Source organism: Oratosquilla oratoria, chromosome 23, assembly GCF_046742065.1.
Source record: "Oratosquilla oratoria isolate Oo_2021 chromosome 23, ASM4674206v1, whole genome shotgun sequence".
In the NCBI taxonomy this organism is placed as follows: Eukaryota; Metazoa; Arthropoda; class Malacostraca; order Stomatopoda; family Squillidae; genus Oratosquilla; species Oratosquilla oratoria.
The window spans coordinates 53,938,829-53,955,011 of NC_134799.1; the positions used below are offsets into that span (position 1 = coordinate 53,938,829).

Sequence of the window (16,183 nt, forward strand, 5' to 3'; positions counted from 1 at the left end):
GTCAAGAGTTTTTATGTGAGTAGTAGAGCATGTGTTAGGATTGGAAATGGAGAGTGAGTGGTTTGAAGTAAAGGTGGGACTTCGTCAAGGATGCGTTATGTCGCCCTGGCTGTTCAACTTATACATGGATGGGGTGGTGCGAGAGGTGAATGCTAGGGTAGTGAGTCAGGGATTGGAGATGGTTAAAGAAAATGGAGAAAAGTGGGATGTGAGCCAGCTGTTGTTTGCGGACGACACTGCGCTTGTGGCAGGGTCAGAGGAGGGATTGAGGAAGCTGGTGGCAGAGTTTGGGAGAGTATGTGATAGAAGAAAGCTAAAGATAAATGTGGGTAAAAGTAAGGTGATGAGATGTACAAGGGGTGAAAGTGGCAGTAGACTGGAAGTGAACATTAAGGGAGAGCGACTGGAGGAAGTGGATAGTTTTAGAAACTTGGGTGCAAGTGTAGCAGGAAAAGGTGGAGTGAAGGTGGAGGTAGAATGTAGATTGAGAGAAGCGAGTAAATGCCTTGGTGGTTTAAAGAGTGTAATGAGAAATAGACATTTGGGAATGGATGCGAAGAGGAGACTGTATGAAGGAGTGATTGTGCCAACAGCACTGTATGGGGCAGAAACATGGAACATAAGAGAAGAAGAGAGAAGGAGTTTGAATGTGTTTGAGATGAGGTGTCTGAGAAGTATGGTGGGGGTTACTAGGCTAGATAGAGTGAGAAATGAGGAGGTGAGGAGGAGAACAGGGGTGAAAAAGGATTTGGGAGAGAGGGTTGATGAAAGAATATTAGGATGGTTTGGACACATGGAAAGAATGAGTGACGAAAGACTAGTAAAAGAGGTATGGAAGGCAGATGTGGAGGGAGTGAACATGAGGGGACGTCCTTGGTTGAGGTGGATGGATGGGGTGAAGGGGGCTTTGGGGAAGAGGGGAATGTCTGTTGAGGAAGGAAGGGAGAGGACGGAAGACAGAGGTGAGTGGAGAATGGTTGTATATGGATGATGTTGTGACGACATGAGGAGGAATAGGCGGGGGGGTGGGGGGTGGGGTAGTATGTGTGAGTAAATTTTGACGCAGCCCGAAGGGATTTCTCCCCGTCCTCTCCTTATATGCAAAGGGGGACGGAGAGGGGGGGTCGCCGATTAAATGAAGCGGCCTTGCTGTGGATGTACTGTGTCTTGCGACACTGCTTCTGACCCTGGGCGGTGGGCTGGGTTCTGGGATGACCCGTCATCCTGGAGGTGCTCAGTTGAGAGGAAGGGTGGGAGGGGTGTGGAGTGTATTTAGGGATGAAATGGGTGGGAGTGTTTTTATGCCTTTCCTTTTGTGGCTACCTCCCTTGGAAGGGGGAAAAAGCCTTGGTATATGTATGTATATTTTTTCTGATATTCTGGGCTATATGGCTTGGGTTTATATCAAATGCATTACCTTTGCCCATTGTCACTTGTGTTCTTTATGATGATATTGTGCTTTGAATTTCTTTATGGTATTTTAGGCTTATTTGTGAGTAATATGCCAGTGAGTAGTGTTTTCTAAAGTTGTGCTTATATACTGATATTGGTATCTGATTTTCTTCTATTAAGTGCCAGGCTTTCTATCAGTTTAGAGGAAATAAGAAGGAATAACATTGCCATATATAAAGCTTGTTGCTATACTGGCTTATTTGGTGCCATTTTCCTAGTTGCTGGTATCTTAGATGTCTAATTTTTTGGATATTTTACGCTTATGACTTTTGGGATCAGATCTCTCCAGGAAGAAACATTGGTCTGTTGTCTGTGTTGCTTCAATATGGGAATGTTTCTGTGTCACTGCCTCAAAGTAGTAGGAAAAGGAGAGCAGTTGCTAGTAGTCAGCTCTCCATGTGTGAAAAGTGTAAGAAATATAATTGAAGTTGATAAAGAGAGATCTTGAGCCTAGTCCAGAGACCAAGGAGGTAGTTGTAACTTATTTTGAAATGTCTGGTTAATGATGTATTATCAGGAGTATGCATTACTTCATGTATATGTGTTTTTCTTTTCCCTACCCCTTTCTATTTTTTTACCTCCGACAGATTTCCTTATCACACTTACTTTGCATAGTTTACACAAATATAACACATCGTGAAGACTAAGGAACTTTGTTCTAGAGTATGCAGTGGTCTTTTTCCAGCAATGTTTAATGTGTACATGCACAGCTTTCCAAACCCAAAAACTGAGCAAAACATCAGAACACTTGTGTGCAGAAGAGTTAACAGTTATATGCATGTTACTTTTTCAGAATGTACATCAATTTTGTAGACAAGGAAAGAGGAGATGTTGGCTTTGGTGGTTCGACCTTCCACAAAGGATAAGTTTGGCATAAACCAGTCACCTATAAAATCAACTTATCAATATGCAATCCTGGTTCACGTTTCATCATTGCCTTGTCTTACATAGGTAAGATTCAACCATAACTGATATAAGAAAAGCAGCTTGAAGATAGGAAATTAAGATATTTTGCAGTTCTCATATGGCAGCTGTTTTGAATGTACTAGCTGACTGTTTTTCACCGTATTACATGGGTTAAATGTAGTTCATTGGTTTCATGATGAATGAAGAGGAAGTTAGAGTTATGGGCAAAAGAAACACCAAATAATGATGAATCTTTTTGTGAAACCTTTATTGAATAACATTTCATTCATTAAAGAATTCATCCACAATTAGTGTTTACATTGCCAAAGATATAAACAATATTTTGATTGCAAATAAGAGTTTCATCCTCTTTGGCATTTCCTCAGATATTTGTCATTTGCTATTTTCAAATGAGTAAGATAGGATTGCTTTGGATATTTGGATATATTTTGGACAATTGGATATGCTTATTTGATCCATAATTGGATGATTTTCATTGATCTCATTATTATACTTATATGTATTGACATGTCTGTGAATATATGTGAAAATTCCAAATAAAATCTACATTACAAGAAATAGCTTTGTTTACACTCAAAGATGTCCTGTTTTATTTTTCCATGGTAAAGTTGGTTTGAAATGTACCAAGATGTAGGTGGCTACTTGTTTGTCATATAAATATTAAACACAGAATTAATTAATAAGGAAGTTGGAGTATATTGAAAGATCAGTGCTTCAGAACCTATGACTATATTTCTACCAGTGCTACCATTGCTTTGGGATAATAATGATGCAGTTGAGAAAGGGACATTCTCATCTTGCCCATGTCTTTTTTGTCTAATGACAATCCTCCCTATCTACCCCTGTTGTATTCCCCTTGCACTAACACATTTTATTAAAGTGCCCAATCTATTTAGCTTCTTGCAACTACCTTCTTTCTCATTTTAATATATGAGGAACTTCATGACATATCATTTTTAGGATTCAATTTATAATGGTATGTACTTGATTAAAAAAAGGGGATAAAAAATATCTCGTCTAATCTGCAATGAATTCTTTAATGCTGGGTTTATTAATATTTTAGTTCATACAGACCAACCCTTAGTTATTATGCTGTAATTTAGGTAGTATATTTAGATAAATAGGCATAAAACGAGGAGAATATCTGGAAAAATATGAATGACAACCCAGTATGCCAGTATATTTGCCCTACTTTGTCATCAATTTGTGTACAATTTATCAAATAAATACAATTTATGAATCTGAAAATCTGTTACTATACAAAATTGTGTTTCTAGAATCTAAACATGTTAGAAAAATTTAACATTGGTGTGACTTTACCTATTTGTTTATTTGTGTTGTTAGTCATTAGAACCTTGAAAACATACATTTTTCCTGCAGTCACTATTGGCAAACCTTCAATAGTGTAGAAACTTGAGACGTGGGAGAGGGGTAACGTACTGTGATGTTGCTTGTGGGGTCTGGTCTCCCCCCCCCCCATCCCCCATGTAATTACACATAAATACTATCATACTAATAAAAAATTATTACTGTGACCTTAAAAAAAAAAACTTGTTCTGTACAATGAACAAATTACTTTTTTATTTGAAAGTTCTGGCCCACAACGCCTCTCTATTCTTTGTCGTCAGCTACTGAATATTAAAGTTCTAGTCTAAAAGACTCCCCACAGGAAAAAAGATTAAAATACAACATGTCGTACTCAACCAGAACCTGACAAAGTATGTTACAGATACGTACAATAGCTGTGCAGTGAAGATATATATTGAAATACCTACGGCATACAGCCTTAGAATACCCCTGAAACTACGACCAAAGAAATAAAACACTTTTGTTGATATAATGTATCAATTTTTGCAATAGAGGAATATAGAGTAAAAGTACAGTAGAATGAGAAAAACCTGAATGAGGACAACTTGAATATAAGTTACAATACAGTGTTGTACAAGCATTGTAATAGTTTTTCCCCATATGGGGTATTGGCTGCATGTATTTTGCACAGTCAATATTTCATGGACTTCAGTGACATCCCTAAGGACCAGAGTCATTTAGCATTCTCTTGTGATTGGAGAGTAATCTCCACTCCAAAAGGAAACCTGATCACATTTTATTCCTGTTACCTGCCTTAAATTTCACCTTTACCACATCTAGTACTCCTCTTTAATGCAATATGACAGTGACAGAAACACTAAGTTCATTTGTAATTTCCTTATGGTCTGACAATTTTTGAGAATGGGTGCACCATATGGGTACTAAGGAATATTATTTTATCACTGAAGATTAGTCTCCATTCAGAAAGGAATATTGATCACTTTTAATTTCTGTTATCTCTTCTTTCCGCTACCCTCCTATCTAACACCAATATGACACAACTATTTGGTGCTATTTTTTTTTTCCCAGTGTTGCAAAAGGTTACAGGTGATGAGATCAATTAGAGGTGGATGCCAAAAAACATGATTTGCATAGCTTGTATATTTTTGGCATCTTCATCTCTATGTGTCTGTATTTACATGATTTTTTTACCTAACAGTAGTGTACAGGAAATGAGCTACATTCACGGGATCCTCCCCCTCACTCCAATTATTGTGTATATGCATTGTGTACTGTATGTACATTATTGATAGTCGTATTACTTTTGTTATTATTTAAGGTATGGGGGGAGGTCTCCTTTAGACTGCATTTCAGGATGAATGAAAATATGGAAGGTTTCTCACACAGTAAAATTCCTGTAAACGAATGACTGATTGTGTAGACTTGGAGGCAATTTGGTGTACTGGCGTCCATAGACGTAGAAATTGTATATCAGGAAGTCTAGCAGGTACATCATCTGTGGTGTAATGTAGTGAAAGGAGATGGACGTTGGAGAGCAGCAAGTCTGTCCCTAGGGAGAAGTGCAAACTCTTAGATTTTTCTTTTTTATAAAAGAATACACACAGGGTGGGGAGCAAGAAGCAGTCTTTCTTTCAGCAAGTATTGTTTCTACATATATATATATGTGAGTGAGTGTGTGAAACACCATGACCTTGGATAACGTGTGTGTTTGTGTATGTGTGCGGAAAACCACAAATGAAAACTATAAAATGTGGATCTAGAGCTTTCATCCATTCAGACACCCTCAGGGCACATTAACAAAAGAAACATGAGCATATATATATATGTATATATATACAAAGGAACTAGGGAAAGTTTGTGGGGAAATCACCCCAGGGCCTACAAATTCTGTTCCCAGGCTGCAGATGTTTGTACCATCACATTTAAAAAAAAAAAAAAGATTGTCTAGCTTGTGCAATCCTTGGCATATATAAAGGTTGTTGACAAATGTATCCTTGATCAGACTGGATTCTATTATATTTCTATTCAAGTATGACTTATTTTCAACAATTTCTTTCCAACCAATGCAATAACTGGAATCCTTTAGAGTGTGTAGAATTTTTTGTCCAGAGTTTTTTGGATGATGAATTCTTAAGAGTGACATAGCTTTGAAATTGAAATATCCTAAATACCTCATAGATAGTTCTCACAAAATGGCTAGAAAATCTTACTATGAAGAAGCCAGTAAAATTTATTTCAGAAATAATTCTTATTCTTCCTTTCCACAAAACCTTTATCAAACTATATCATGTTCTTAAGACTTTCAACATTAAAATAGCTTTTAAGAACTCCAGTACAGTTAGAAGTCTTAATTTAGAACCCCTGAAAATGAGGAAGGATGCGTGTACTCTATTCCATGTAAAGAATGTTGACAAATGCTACATTGGTCAGACTGGAAAAGAATTAAAAGATTAGAAGTATAGTGTCAGGAGTGGTAAAATGTCGAATGCACTATCTGTTCATCAAAGGGATTTCAGTTATTGCATTAATTGGGAGGGTGCTAAAGAAATTGTTGAAAATAAGTCGTATTTGAATAGAAATATAGTAGAATCCAGTCTGATCAAAGATTGATTTGTCAACACCCTAAATAGCCAAGGATTGTACAAACTAGACAAGTTTATTATCAAGAGAGCAATGGCACAAACGTCCACATTCCAGGAAAAGAATCTGTAGGCCATGGGGAGATTTCCCCACAAACCTTTCCCAGTTGCTTCTCACCTCCCTGCCTTTGTATGTATGTGTATGTATATATATATATATATATATATTATATATATTTATTTTTTATTTTAATGTGTCCTGAAGATGTCTAAATAAACGAAAGCACTTAGTTCACAGTTTATAATTTTCCTTTGTGGTTTTCTGCATACTTAGAATCACAAGTCTGAATTCTCCTGTATATGTATATGTGTGTGGATATATATATGTGATAAGGTTTTAGCGTCATAACATTCCCTCTATTGAAAGGCTAGGATATTGCCCCATACAGAGGACTTTGTAACATGGAATTTAATGAACCATGCCCTTGCTTCAACTTCACCAGTAACAGGGTTCGAACCACCATCATCTCAACTTTTGCTGCAAATAACATCATAACCCACTCAGCCAGCGAGCTTTATTTGAATGCATCATATATATATGTGTGTGTGTGTATATATATATATATATATATATATATATATATATATATATAGCCTGCGAAGGTTGGGGTAGGTCAGTCGAGACTGTCCCTGTTTTGTCTCCCTAAATACGACTTAATCTCACTGCCTCTCTCACCACCACCTCAGGTAGCACAGCACCGACATGTATATACTGAAATACATAGCATGTCGTAAAAGACAAAGAGATATTGTTGGTATGATGAGCTGACAATAAAAGTTATCCAGACATTCTTAAGATTATATGTTTACTATAATTCTAAATCCATAATTCTTAAATCATTGAATATGGATTTAGACGACATTCAACTGGGAAAACTGTTCTCTCCATGGTCATCGATGCATCTAAGGTCCTTCACGTGAGTACCTGTTCCAGTACTCCATAGTCAAAGTTTCATTAAAGGTGGAGTGGCTCGCAAACAACAATATCTCACGAGATTTTTGCACAATTTATATTTATTGACAATAATCCAATTGCTTTCTTTAATGAACAAGTTAGGTTAGTACTTAAGACTGGAGAGGGACTTTAAGAAGCTCTGATACTGAACGTCCAGGAGAGGTCATAGTTGTCAATATTAAATATTCTGACATCACTATTGTCTCTAGATAATGATTTCATAAAAGTCCCTCACTATTAAATATTCTGATATCAATATTATCTCTAGGTAATGATTACATAAAAGTCCCTCAATGATTGGATGTTTCAACACCTGGCTAACTTCATCCCTGACTTCAATATGCGATGCATTTGTGTGTAAGTAGATGTCCGTGCATTTCTTTACAAACCTGTGGAATAAGGAAGTATGATGCTTTGTTGAACCACGCTCCTTGTTTTCTTTTTGGGGAAAACAAATGTGCTTGTGGAGGAAATGGGAAGAATCGACTTCGTCCCTCCTCGTCCCGGGAATCTGCCGGATGAACGCCAATATTCTTCAGACATTTACCTGCCAGAAAGAATGTGTTCTACAGTATATTTGAGTGTAAACAAAATCCAGAATATAATAAAAAACAATTTTATTCTCTTACATTTTGACAATCTTCTTCAGACAATATAGTACTGGAAATTTATCAGATAGTATGTACCCGTATTTTGTATACCCTGCAGCATATATACAGTATATGCTGTCTGATAACTTTCCTGTGCTATATTCTCTGAAGATTGTCGAAACATAAGAAAATAGAAGAGTTTCTGTGACTTCCTGCATTTGTCCTATACCATTCTCCTCAACTATTTGTATCTTCTTATATCAAATGTTGTCTATAAGGGCATTTTGTAAGAAATGGCCTCTGGCTGGCAGATGCTGCCAGGGTGACCACCATGCAAAATATTCCATTTGGGGGATTCATAAGGGTAACTTTGCAAGAATTGGGCTATAGCTACCAGGTGCAGTCAGAAAACACAACTTACAAAATATTGCCTTTGTTGGATTAGCAAGGGTAAAATTTCAGTAACTGGTCACTGAATGCAGGTAGAGAGCCTGCTCTACAAAATGTTACCTTTGAAAAACTGAAAAAGAAAAAATTAGTTGGAACTACAAACCAGAGACCTCACTTTAGGAAACCAAATCTAGATGTAACCCTTCTTATTTACCAGCAAATTCTAAAGCGGTTACATTCACATGATTCAAAATGATAAACATGATGCTACTTTAAGAAGCAAAGCCTTTATGGAATGAGCAATTTGTTTTCATACAAACATGTTGTCACTGTTTCAGCCATTAGAAGGAATGCATTAAATATATCACCCAAACATTAGTCCTGTGACATACGCAAACCTCTCAAGTTAGATCTAGTGATTCGTCTCATTGTCTGCTTCCTTATTTTCAAAACAACTTACCAAGCACGGCGTCTTCAGGTCCTCCAGTTCGCTGTTTGCATTCCAAAGGGTACGGATATGCTTTCTCAACAAAATCCACCAGGGCTTTTCGGCTCAGTACGTAACCAGCACCTGCAATCATTAAAAAAGGTATACATACATATGTACATATATACATACATACATATACACATACATGCATACATACATACACACACTTCAACGAATGGACGGCTTAGAAGACGTTCTGAAGAAAATTGAAGTTTTGTGGATCCCAACGCAAAGAGAAGTGCCTATTGTATTTACAGGGTGGGGGGAAATTGCTCGTGGGGTAGTAGGAAAGTAGGGAAAGAGGAAAAGGGGAGGGATTACTGAGGGAAATGAAAGGAAATGAGGAAGGAGTAGACTTGGCCCAGGCAGACAGGCGAAAGGTAAACAAAAGGCCCCCCGACGACGATGAAATGTCTAATAGAAATGTAAAGATTAGAAGTATAGATAAGAGCAATACAGTAGAAAGTGATGAGAATATTTTCCAGGGATTTAAAGAGGGTGGGGGGGGACACAAACCCCCCCCGACTGACAAGACTAGAAGAGAAGGTCGATAAGATGATCGAGGACTTGGAGCGTAGGTTCGGTCATGTTAATATTATACGGAGAGTTGAAAAATTGGAAGAACTAGAGAAGGCGAACAAAAACTTAACTAAGGAAATTGAAGAATTAAAAAAACAGTTAAAAGAAGTAAAAGATGAGAATAAAGTCTTAAAGGAGAATAACAAGGAGAACAAGGAGGGTTGGAAAAAAAATCAAGAAAATAGCAGAGTTGCATTCACTGACATAATTAGAGAGCAAATGAATGAACAAACTGAAAACTCAGTTATTAAAGTGATGAGACAGAAGGAGAATATAGTAAGAGACTTAGCAGACAGAAAGAAATGTACAATTATATTAGGAATGGAAGAGAAACATAACCCAGATAGAACCACAAGAATCAAAGAGGAAAATGAAAAAGTAAGAAATTTACTAGAATTAGTTCAGGAAGATGAACCAGAAATAATGAAACAAATCGAAGAGAAATTCAGGCTAGGGAAATATAGTACAGACAAGACCAGACCAATTAAGATTAAATTCAGGTCACAAACTACGACTGAGAATATCTTATCCAAAACAGGGAAACTAGCAACAAGTGAACAATATAAAAGGGGGAAATGAATAAAGAGGAAAGAGAGGAAGAAAAACAGAAAGGACTTGAAGCAAAGGAAAAAAACGAGATAAGAACGGAGTCAGAAAAAGAGAGATTCTATTGGAGAGTAGTGAATATGAAACTAAAGAAAGTCGACATACAAGAGAAAAACAAAAGGGAAACAGAGAACACAATGGAAGTGGCAGAAAACTAAGAGTGTCTTACACAAATATAGATGGATTAATAACAGGATTGAATGAGCTGAATGATTATTTGAAAGAAAAAGAACCAGACATAATGGGAATTGTAGAAACAAAATTAAAAGGTCCACTACCACCCAACAGTGTAGGACATGATGCATATAATTATTGGATTAGAAACAGAGTGAAAAAGGAAGGGGGTGGAGTTATGTTCCCGACTAAGAAGGATATAAACGTGAAGTGTGTCACATATGGAAAGAATACAGTAGAGATGATAATGATGGAAGTAGAAGACAGAGATAAGAAGAACAGAAAGTTTGTGATAAATTATGTGCCCCCGAAAACAGCCTCATGGGAAGAGAGTGAACATAAAAGTATGTTAGAGGACACAAAGATAACATTAAACAAGATAATGGAAGATGGAGGAAAAATAGTTATGATGGGCGACTTCAATTGCAAAGAAATCTGCTGGGAAGAAATGACAGTAAAGGGTGGAGACGGCTCATGGGGAAACGCTCTACTTGAGATGGTTACTGACCATACAATGACACAATGGATACAGGAGAACACTAGGTATAGAAATGAAGAAGAGCCATCGAGACTAGACCTAGTAATTACATCCGAACCTAGAATAGTGGACAAAATTGAATATAAAACACCAATAAGTAAAAGTGACCACATATTGATTGAACTGGAACTTAATGAAGAAAAATATATGAAAAGAAATGAACAATATAGAAAAGGAAGAATGTATGAAAAAACAAACTTTGATAAAATAAGAGAATTCTTTCAAAAGGAAAACTGGGAAGAAATATACAAAGAAGAAACAACAGTAGAAGAGAAATGGAATATTTTGACAAAGATTTACAAAAAAGGAGTGGAAAAGTATGTCCCAAGACAAAAACAAGAAAAAGAATATGTAAAATGCTGGTGCAACAAAAGCTGTAGGGAGCTAAAAGACAAAAGAGACAAAGCCTGGACCAGATGGAAAAAAGACAGATGACCTGAAAAATGGAAAATATACACCTGTTATAGAAATGAATATGTACAAATGTGCAGAGAGGAAAAGAGAAAATATGAAAAAGATATCATAGAAAAGTGTAAAGATCAACCAAAACTATTCTACAGATTTGTAAACAATAAACTGAAAAACAAACAAGACTTGGAGAAATTAAGACAGGAGGGAGTTGAATACACTGAGGAAATGGAAATGGCGGAAATTATGAACAAACATTTTAAATCAGTGTTTACAAGGGAGAACATACAACCTGAAGAGAACGAATGGAAAGAGAAAGTCCCCCCTATGGAAGAAATAGAAGTAACAAAGAATGAAATATTAACACACTTGAGTAATCTTGATGTCAGAAAATCGCATGGACCAGATGAAATAGCAAACTGGATACTGAAAGAATGCAGGAATGAACTGGCAGACAAAATACATAGCATACTAAATAGTTCCTTGAAAGAAGGAAAAGTTCCAGAAGATTGGAAAAAAGCAAATATAGTACCTATATATAAAGGAGGAAATAAAGAAGAACCTACCAACTATAGACCAGTCTCTCTAACAAGTACAATAGCAAAAATTTGTGAAAGAATTATCAAAAGTAGATGGGTAAAATATTTAGAAAAAAACAGTGTTAAATCCAAGGCAATTTGGATTCAGACAAGGACGATCATGCGTCACCAATTTAATATGTTTCTATTCAAGGCTAATAGATATAATACAAGAAAGAGATGGATGGGCGGACTGTGCATTTCTAGATCTAAAGAAAGCTTTTGACAAAGTACCACATAAGAAGTTGCTTAAGAAATTAGAAACTGAAGGAGGAATACAGGGCAAACTACTAAATTGGATGGAGGACTTTTTGCAAGAAAGAAAAATGAGAGTAGTGATAAGAAACCAGCACTCAAAATGGGATGAAGTAATAAGCGGTGTTCCGCAGGGAACAGTTCTGGCCCCAATAATGTTTGCTATATATACTAATGATATGGATGCAGGAATAGAAAGCTATATGAGCTTCTTTGCAGATGATGCAAAACTACTGAAAAGAGTGAAAACTGAAGAAGATTGTGAATCACTACAGAGAGATCTAAATAAAGTACAGGAATGGAGTAGGAAGTGGGAGATGGAGTTCAATACAAAAAAGTGTAGTATAGTGGAATTTGGAAAAAGCAAAAACAGAATAACAGGAGCATATAAATTGGGAGAAGAAGGAATAAAAAAAGTAGAAAATGAGAAGGACCTGGGAGTCATTGTTATGAATAATATGTCACCTGAGAAACATATAAATAAGATTTTTGGAGAAACTTATAACCTAATAAGAACAATCAAAGTGGCATTTACATACCTGGATGAAGAAATGGTGAAGAAAATCCTAATCACCCTGATAAGACCAAGATTGGAATATGCAGCAACGATATGGTCACCAAGTACAAAAAAATGTATAAAAAAACTTGAAAGAATACAAAGAGCAATTACAAAATTGGCACCAACACTCTCAAAACTATCATATGAAGAGAGACTAGAAAAACTTGAACTACAGACACTAGAGCAAAGAAGAGAGAGAGGAGATTTGATAGCTATTTACAGAATCATGAAAGGCATAGAAATTACAGACAGAAAGAATCTGATAAAATGGGATGACAGAAATACAAGAGGGCACGGAAAGAAAATAAAAAAAGACAGCTATAGAAGAGATTTGAAAAAGAACAGCTTTCCTCACAGAGTAATAGACAGTTGGAACAAGTTAGATGAGAAAGTGGTGTGTGCAAAAACAATACATGAATTTAAAAATAGTTTAGATAAAATGAGATATGAAGACGGTACCCCACGAGCATAGCTCCCCTTCCCGTAAAATACAACTAGGTAAATACAACTAGGTAAATACACGTGCACACACACACATACATACATGCATGTATATATAGATATATACATACATACATATTCATACATATATGTATATATATAATACATACGTACATACGTACATACAGACATACATACAGTAAAAGGCTATTTCCTCATTGGAAGGGGAATGGGCGAATCAAGGCATATATCCACCCTACACCCATTCCACATTGGCACAAAAACCCTAATATCATAGAATAAAACAAAGTAAAGGTAGTCAGCCTTTTAAACTAAAAATAACACCTAGCCATGTCTTTAAACTAGAATTGATACATGTGCAGGTCCTAAAATGATAATGAACTAAATAGAAGTCTGTCTTGTACGGTTGTTGGAAACTGGTGAAGTATTCCAACTTCATGATTGCTAATGTCTGTTCTTTCTTGTCCGTTGTGTTCATTATCTTACCATAACGCTTCTCACAAACTAAAGAATTTGCAGAATACTGAGCCAATCATGTATTCAAGTCGTTGAAATTTGGGTGCAAAACCCAACTCCTTGTCCAAGTTGTGCCCATGGGGCAACGCATTTAGATGTCACCTAAAGAGCTCTGGCTAAGGTAGGATAAGCCTGGCAAGTCATTGCCGGATTTGACTTTGCTCGTGAAACTTACAATGAACTTCGGAGCAGGGTTGGCCTAAGGCACCAGACCCAGAACTGAGATGTATCATGGAAAATACCTTAGAAGTTCGACCTAGCAGGAAGGAGGGTGAACTAATGAGCTTCCTATCCCTCTCAGGACTAAAGTTCTGCTTTTCCTGAATAAGATTGCTTGGCGATAACGAGATAAATAACTATGAAAGCACCATATTTGAGCAAAGGTTAACTGAGATAGCCTTAAATCATTACTGCTTGATATACTCTTGCAAGATTTTTTTTAAGCCAGACGGTGGTATGTAGATTAGAGGGCCCCTTCTCTGCGTTATTAAGTTAAAAACAAAATAATCTCGATTAATTAAATACTAAAGTTCAGTGTCCTCTTTTGAGATTTTGTTTTGACACAATATCTCAAGGCGTTCATTCACCTTTGAGGGACTAACAGCTTAACCTTTTCAGTACGGGACTCCCAGATTAAGACGAATAAGATTGCCTGACCTCAGCCCCCCACCCCCCCAAAAAAAGGGTTACGCCGTTCACGGCATTGGTATAAAGAGCTGACCTATCCACCACTTGTCAAGTGTAGAGTTGTAGTGCATATATAAATATATATATATATATATACATATATATATATATATACATATATACATATATATACATATATATATGTTTATATATATATACATAGATATATACATCTATATATATATATGTATATATATATATATATATATATATATATATATATATATATATATATATATATCAACCACAATACATTTTAATTCTAAGCCATCAACATGGAGAGACTCGCGGAGGCTAGCATGCAGAAATTGAAACGTGATACGGCCAAGGACTCGAACCAGGGCCAGCACATGACAAGTGTTAGTGACTTAACCGATTGCGCCATTGTGGTTGATAAAAATGTATATCTGTTCACTGGGACCCATTCAGTGTTGTACAGATAAATAAATAAATATATCTAAGTCTAAATAAAAATATTCTTCTAAAAAACGCTGTGGAAGTCGGGGACAGGTGGTATTACGGTGACACTTTGTCCTAAAAATATTCTTGAAAAAGCGCTTGGGTAAGTCGGGGTCAGGTGGTATTCTTCTTCGCGTTCTTCTTCGCGTTCCTCTTCGCGTTCTTCTTCGCGTTCTTCTTCTTTGCGTTCTTCTTCCTCCCGTTCTTCTTCACGTTTTTCTTCGCGTTCTTCTTCGCGTTCTTCTTCGCATTCTTCTTCGCGTTCTTCTTCGCGTTCTTCTTCTTCCCGTTCTTCTTCGCGTTCTTATTCACATTCTTCTTCCTCGCGTTCTTCTTCGCGTTCTTCTTCGCATTCTACTTCGTGTTCTTCTTCGCGTTCTTCTTCGCGTTCTTCTTCGTGCTGGGGATCCCGTGTTGGGGTTCCGCCCCGAGGCCGAAGGGGAAAACGAGGGATTAGAGCGCGGAAAGCTGCGGCCGTAGGCCGCTGTTTGCGCAGCCAAGCCCCCGGCGAAGCCGGTGAGGGCGAAGCCCGCGGCTTGTATATATATATATATATATATATACATATATATATACATATATATATATATATATATATATATATATACTGTATAATATGTGTATATATATACATAGATACATACATGTGTGTGTATGATTCACCATGGTCTTGGATCATGTGTTGGACTCGTGATCGACAGATATTTCCCTCCCAGAAGAGAGTTCAGAGCTCATATATGACCGATCACTGGGTAATGCTATGACTTTACACGCACACACACTCCCAACTCTACGCCCACGAGAGTTGGAGTAACGACTCGCAGCGCAGCGATGCCGAAATTATTTGAGCTCTGGATGGGGCCCGAACCCAGACCGGATTAGTGGCGGCCGGGAACTCTAACTACTGCGGCATGTGAGTCGGTTGTGTGCGTGTGTATTTACCTAGTTGTATTCTACGGGAAGGGGAGCTATGCTCGTGATGTCCCGTCTTCGTATCTCATTTTATCTAAACTATTTTTAAATTCATGTATTGTTTTTGCACACACTACTTTCTCATCTAACTTGTTCCAACTGTCTATTACTCTGTGAGGAAAGCTGTTCTTTTTCACATCTCTTCTATAGCTGTCTTTCTTGATTTTCTTTCCGTGTCCTCTTGTATTTCTATTATTCCATTTTATTAGATCCTCACTATCAATAATTTCTATGCCTTTCATGATTCTGTAAATAACTATCAGATCTCCTCTCTCTCTTCTTTGCTCTAGTGTCTGTAGCTCAAGTTTTGCTAGTCTCTCTTCATATGAGAGTTTTGAGAGTGTTGGTGCCAATTTTGTAAATGCTCTTTGTGTTCTTTCAAGTTTTATATATATATATATATATATTATATATATATATATATATATATTTGTACTTGGTGACCACATCGTTGCTGCATATTCCAATCTTGGTCTTATCAAAGTGATTAGTATTTTCTTCACCATTTCTTCATCCAGGTATGTAAATGCCACTTTGATTGTTCTTATGACATTATAAGTTTCTCCAAAAATCTTATTTGTTTGTTTTTCAGGTGACATATTATTCATAACAATAACT

The 16,183-nt window shown here is 36.8% G+C and overlaps 2 protein-coding genes across 2 annotated transcripts in view; one reads left to right on the plus strand and one right to left on the minus strand.

Moving 5' to 3' along the window:
- Positions 1-2,242: 2,242 nt before the first annotated feature.
- LOC143038118 (macrophage migration inhibitory factor-like) lies at positions 2,243-2,358 on the plus strand (the record flags this gene model as incomplete). The annotated part of the gene is given in 1 exon segment (XM_076207114.1): positions 2,243-2,358. A coding segment is annotated over 1 exon segment (76 nt), but the record flags the coding sequence as incomplete, so codon positions are not given.
- Positions 2,359-3,098: 740 nt separating this feature from the next.
- Positions 3,099-16,183, minus strand: part of LOC143037818 (glycoprotein-N-acetylgalactosamine 3-beta-galactosyltransferase 1-like) — a 67,016-nt gene continuing 53,931 nt past the window's right edge. The window contains exons 9-11 of the mRNA XM_076206376.1: positions 8,743-8,853; positions 7,692-7,849; positions 3,099-5,257 (exon numbers count right to left, since the gene is read on the minus strand). Of these exons, the coding sequence (XP_076062491.1) occupies positions 5,087-5,257; positions 7,692-7,849; positions 8,743-8,853 (440 nt within the window). The 3' untranslated portion in view covers positions 3,099-5,086. The remainder of the gene's footprint in view (positions 5,258-7,691; positions 7,850-8,742; positions 8,854-16,183) is intronic.